Source organism: Oenanthe melanoleuca, chromosome 28, assembly GCF_029582105.1.
Source record: "Oenanthe melanoleuca isolate GR-GAL-2019-014 chromosome 28, OMel1.0, whole genome shotgun sequence".
NCBI classification, from domain to species: Eukaryota; Metazoa; Chordata; class Aves; order Passeriformes; family Muscicapidae; genus Oenanthe; species Oenanthe melanoleuca.
In genome coordinates this window covers 3,985,807-3,991,806 of record NC_079361.1, presented here as the reverse complement: position 1 = coordinate 3,991,806, position 6,000 = coordinate 3,985,807, and the positions used below count along the sequence as shown (strand labels likewise).

The 6,000-nt window shown below is 61.1% G+C and overlaps 1 protein-coding gene across 2 annotated transcripts in view; it reads right to left on the bottom strand.

Moving 5' to 3' along the window:
* The window catches only part of ANO8 (anoctamin 8), a 29,475-nt gene that overhangs the window by 15,672 nt on the left and 7,803 nt on the right, over positions 1–6,000 (bottom strand). For both annotated transcript variants that reach the window (XM_056512380.1, XM_056512381.1), the window contains exons 3-6: positions 3,070–3,202; positions 2,832–2,970; positions 1,859–1,955; positions 748–864 (exon numbers count right to left, since the gene is read on the bottom strand). In XM_056512380.1, coding sequence (XP_056368355.1) covers positions 748–864; positions 1,859–1,955; positions 2,832–2,970; positions 3,070–3,202 — 486 coding nt within the window. The remainder of the gene's footprint in view (positions 1–747; positions 865–1,858; positions 1,956–2,831; positions 2,971–3,069; positions 3,203–6,000) is intronic.

Genomic DNA, 6,000 nt, shown 5'->3' with positions numbered 1-6,000 from the left:
CTCTGGGGACCCCAAAACCCCACCAGGGTCACCCCAAACCCTCTGGGACCCCCCTAAAGTGTCCCAGGGTGACCCCAAAGTTCCCGGGGTGACCCCAAACCCTCAGTGACCCCCCAAATCCCCCGGGGTGCCCCCAATGCCCCGGTGACCCCCCAAACCCCCAGTGACCCCCCAAACCCCCGTGCCCAGCACTGACCGAGCGGCTGGGATCCCCCAAAATCCCCCTGGGGTGACCCCAAACCCTCAGTGACCCCCCAAATTCCTGAGGGTTCCCCCAAACTCGGTGACCCCCCCACAGTTCCCGGTGACCCCCCAAACCCCCAGTGACCCCCCCAAACGCCCAGTGACCCCCCAAACCCCCAGTGACCCCCAAACCCCCAGTGACCCCCCCAAACCCCCAGTGACCCCCAAATCCCCAGTGACCCCCCCAAGTTTCTGGGGTGCCCCCCAATCCCGCGCCCCGCACTGACCGAGCGGCTGCGCCTCGCGCAGTTCCCGGGGTGACCCCAAACCCCCGGTGACCCCCCAAACCCCCAGTGACCCCCCAAACCCTGAGTGACCCCCCCAAACCCTGAGTGACCCCCCCAAACCCCCAGTGACCCCCAATCCCGCGCTGACCGAGCGGCTGCGCCTCGCACAGTTCCCGGGGTGACCCCCAAACCCTCAGTGACCCCCAAACCCCCCTGTGACACCCCAAAGCCTCAGTGACCCCCCAAATTCCCCGGTGACCCCCAATCCCGCGCTGACCGAGCGGCTGCGCCTCGCACACCGCCTGCACCCAGGATTTCATCAGGCGCCGCAGGATCCTCTGCTCGTGCAGCGGGAACAGCTGCTGGATCACCCCGCGGGCAGCCAGCTCGGGGACTGACGGGGACAGGGACAGGGACAGTGTCAGGGACATGGGGACACGGACAGGGACAGGGACAGGGACAGGGACAGGGACATGGGGACATGGGGACAGGGGCAGGGAACAGCTGCTGGATCACCCCGCGGGCAGCCAGCTCGGGGACTGACGGGGACAGGGACAGTGTCAGGGACATGGGAACACGGACAGGGACAGGGACAGGGACAGGGACAGGGACAGGGACAGGGACAGAAGGGACATGGGGACAGGGACAGGGAACAGCTGCTGGATCACACCCCGGGCCGCCAGCTTGGGGACTGCCACAGGGACATTGGGGACAGTGTCAGGGACAGGGACAGGGACAGGGACAGGGAACCCCACATGGGGTCAGGGACACTGGGGACAAGGCTTAGGGACACTGGGGAAAGGGACAGGGACATTGGGGACATCCCTGTGACACCTCCATGGGGTCAGGGACACGAGTCAGGGACAGGGACACGGGTCAGGGACACAGCCCGGGATCCCCACTGCCACCCCCCCGTGGGGTCAAGGACAGGGATGGGGACACTGGGGACATGAGTCAGGGACAGGGATGGGGACATTGGGGACACAGCCCGGGATCCCCACTGCCACCCCCCCCCCCGCCCTGGTGCGCTGGGGTTGGGACAGGGACAGCGGGGACGTGGCACGTGGGGGCTCCGTGCCCAGGACGATCCCACAATGGCAGCGCCACCAGGTGTCACCAGGGGCCACCGGGGGCCATGGCAGTGCCATCAACTGCCACCAGGTGTCACGGCAGTGCCACCAGGGGCCACCAGGTGTCCCCACTGTCCCCAGGTGTCCCTGCTGTCCCCAGCTGTCCCCAGCTGTCCCAGGTGTCCCCCCTGTCCCTGCTGTTCCCGCTGTCCCCGTGTCCCCGCTGTCCCAGGTGTCCCTGCTGTCCCAGGTGTCCCCGCTGTCCCAGGTGTCCCCGTGTCCCCACTGTCCCCGCTGTCCCGTGTCCCCGTCACTCACTGATGGGCTGTCCCTCCAGGAAGTGGATGTTGTGCAGGGACTCGCCCTGCTTGGCCCGCAGGTTCTCCAGCCAGTACCGGATGATGTTCTGCCGCTCCTGCGGGACGGCACGGCTTGGCCCTGTCACCTCTGTCCCCCTGTCCCCTCTGGCCCCTCTGTCCCCTCTGTCCCCTCTGTCCCCTCTGTCCCCTCCTGTCCCACCTTGTCCCCAGCACCAGTGGTGGCTGGATCCTCACCCCCACTCCCCATAACCCACATTCTGAACCCCATACTCCATACCCCATATCCCATAACCCCATATCCCCACATCCCATATCCCCATACCCCATACCCCATACCCCACACCCCATATCCCATATCCCATATCCCATAACCCTGCATCTCCCTATCTCATATCCCCATAGTCCTGTATTCTATATCCCACATCCCACATCCCATATCCCATACCCCATACCCCAATCCCATATCCCATATCCCATATCCCATATCCCATATCCCATATCCCATATCCCATATCCCATAACCCTGCATCTCCATATCCCATATCTCCATAGTCCTGTATTCTATATCCCATGTCCCATATCCCATATCCCATATCCCATACCCCATACCCCAATCCCATATCCCATACCCCAATCCCATACCCCAATCCCATATCCCATATTCCCCCCCACACCCCATACCCCACACCCCACACCCCCCAGATCCCATACCCATTATCCCATATTCCCATATCCCATACCCCACATTCCACACCCCACACCCCACATTCCATACCCCATATCCCATATCCCATATCCCACATTCCACATCACACATCCCATATCCCATATCCCATACCCCATATCCCATATCCCATATCCCATATCCCATATCCCATATCCCATATCCCATATCCCATATCCCATATTTCCCATATCCCCACACCCCACACCCCTTACCCCATATCCCACCCCATCCCTCCCGTCCCCACCTGGGAGCTGAAGAAGCCCAGCTCGTTCTCGATGTTCTCGTAGATGTAATCCTCCTCGCAGGAGAAGCTGCGCATGCCGCCCCCGAACTCCGCCTTCACCGGCTTCCTCAGCCCCATCTCGTCCGCCCCGCGCAGCAAACTGCCGTGGGGACCCGTTGGGGACACGTTGGGGACACGTTGGGGACACGTTGGGGACGCCCTGGGGGCCCCTGGGGGCTGTGAGGGGACGGGGACGCACCTCTCGTAGGTGGCGGTGACGAAGAAGGCGTAGGCGCGCGTGTGCTTGTGGTGCCGCACCTGCACGATCAGCTCGGGGATGCCCAGGCGGATGTGGTTCAGCAGCCACAGCAGCGTGTGGTCGTCCGTGCTGTCTGCGGGGGGCAGGGGGCTGTGACGGCTGGTGTGCCTTATCCTGGTCCTGAACCCGTCATGTGTGCCCTGTGCTGGTCCTGAACCCGTCATGTGTGCCCTGTGCTGGTCCTGATCCCGTTATGTGAGCCCTGTGCTGGTCCTGATCCCGTCATGTGTGCCCTGTGCCGGTCCTGATCCCGTTATGTGAGCCCTGTGCTGGTTCTGATCCCGTTATGTGTGCCCTGTGCTGGTCCTGATCCCGTCATGTGTGCCCTGTGCCGGTCCTGATCCCGTTATGTGAGCCCTGTGCTGGTTCTGATCCCGTTATGTGTGCCCTGTGCTGGTCCTGATCCCGTCATGTGTGCCCTGTGCTCCTCCTGATCCCGTTATGTGTGCCCTGTGCCGGTCCTGATCCCGTTATGTGTGCCCTGTGCCAATCCTGATCCCGTTATGTTGCCCTGTGCTCCTCCTGATCCCGTTATGTGTGCCCTGTGCTGGTCCTGAACCCGTCATGTGTGCCCTGTGCCAATCCTGATCCCGTTATGTGTGCCCTGTGCTGGTCCTGAACCCGTCATGTGTGCCCTGTGCCAATCCTGATCCCGTTATGTGTGCCCTGTGCTGCCCCTGATCCCGTCATGTGTGCCCTGTGCTGCTCCTGATCCCGTTATGTGTGCCCTGTGCTGCCCCTGATCCCGTTATGTGTGCCCTGTGCCAATCCTGATCCCGTTATGTGTGCCCTGTGCTGCCCCTGATCCCGTCATGTGTGCCCTGTGCTGCTCCTGATCCCGTTATGTGTGCCCTGTGCTGCCCCTGATCCCGTCATGTGTGCCCTGTGCTGCTCCTGATCCCGTTATGTGTGCCCTGTGCTGCCCCTGATCCCGTTATGTGTGCCCTGTGCCAATCCTGATCCCGTCATGTGTGCCCTGTGCCGGTCCTGATCCCGTCATGTGTGCCCTGTGCCGGTCCTGATCCCGTCATGTGTGCCCTGTCCTGGTTCTGATCCCGTTATGTGTGCCCTGTGCTGGTCCTGATCCCGTCATGTGTGCCCTGTGCTCCTCCTGATCCCGTCATGTGTGCCCTGTGCCGGTCCTGATCCCGTTATGTGTGCCCTGTGCCGGTCCTGATCCCGTCATGTGTGCCCTGTCCTGGTTCTGATCCCGTTATGTGTGCCCTGTGCTGGTCCTGATCCCGTCATGTGTGCCCTGTGCTCCTCCTGATCCCGTTATGTGTGCCCTGTGCCGGTCCTGATCCCGTTATGTGTGCCCTGTGCTGGTCCTGAACCCGTCATGTGTGCCCTGTGCCAATCCTGATCCCGTTATGTGTGCCCTGTGCTGCCCCTGATCCCGTCATGTGTGCCCTGTGCTGCTCCTGATCCCGTCATGTGTGCCCTGTGCCAATCCTGATCCCGTCATGTGTGCCCTGTGCCGGTCCTGATCCCGTCATGTGTGCCCTGTCCTGGTTCTGATCCCGTTATGTGTGCCCTGTGCTGGTCCTGATCCCGTCATGTGTGCCCTGTGCTCCTCCTGATCCCGTTATGTGTGCCCTGTGCCAATCCTGATCCCGTTATGTGTGCCCTGTGCTGGTCCTGAACCCGTCATGTGTCCCTTATCCTGCTCCTGATCCCGTCATGTGTGCCCTGTGCTGGTCCTGAACCCGTCATGTGTGCCTTATCCTGGTTCTGATCCCGCTGTGTGTCCCTTGTGCTGGTCCTTATCCCGTTATGTGTGCCCTGTCCTGGTCCTGATCCCATTATGTGTCCCTTATCCTGGTCCTGATCCCGTTATGTGTGCCCTGTGCTGCTCCTCACCCCGTCATGTGTGCCCTGTGCTGCTCCTGATCCCGTTATGTGTCCCTTATCCTGCTCCTCACCCCGTCATGTGTGCCCTAGCCCAGTCCTGATCCCGTCATGTGTCCCTTGCCCTGGTCCTGATCCCGTTATGTGTCCCTTGTCCCACTCCTGATCCCGTCATGTGTGCCCTGTCCCCTTTCTGATCCCGTCATGTGTCCCTTGTCCTGGTCTTCATCCATCCCCATATCCCTTGTCCCGCTCCTCATCCCATGTTGTGTCCCTATTCCCAGTCCTCATCCATCCCCATGCCACTTATCCTGGTCCTGATCCCTCTGCGTGTCCTTATCCCGTTCTGATCCCTCTGTGTGTCCCTTATCCCGTTCTGATCCCGTTCTGTGCCCCTTGTCCTGGTCCTCACCCCATTATGTGTCACTTATCCTGGTTCCTATCCCCTTATGTGTCCCTTATCCCAGTCCTCATCCTGTTATATGTCCCTTATCCCAGTCCTGATCCCGCTGCGTGTCCCTTGTCCTGGTCCCTGATCCTGTTATATGTCCCTTATCCCAGTCCTGATCCCGCTGCGTGTCCCTTGTCCTGGTCCCTGATCCTGTCATATGTCACTTATCCCAGTCCTGATCCCATTATGTGTCCCTTGTCCCAGTCCCCATCCACCCCCGGTTCCCTCATCCCAGACCCCATTTCCTTCCCCACACCCCATCCCTCCTTGCATCCCTCATTCTTCCCAACATCCCACATCCCACATCTCTCCCCAATCCCACATGTCTCCCCAATCCCACATGTCTCCCCAATCCCACACCCCTCCCCAATCCCACATCTCTCCCCAGTACCACATCTCTCCTGACATCCCACATCTCTCCCCAATCCCACATCTCTCCCCAATCCCACATCTCTCCCCAATCCCACACCCCTCCCCAATCCCACATCCCTCCCCAATCCCACATCCCTCCCCAATCCCACATCTCTCCCCAATCCCACATCCCTCCCCAATCCCACATCTCTCCCCAATCC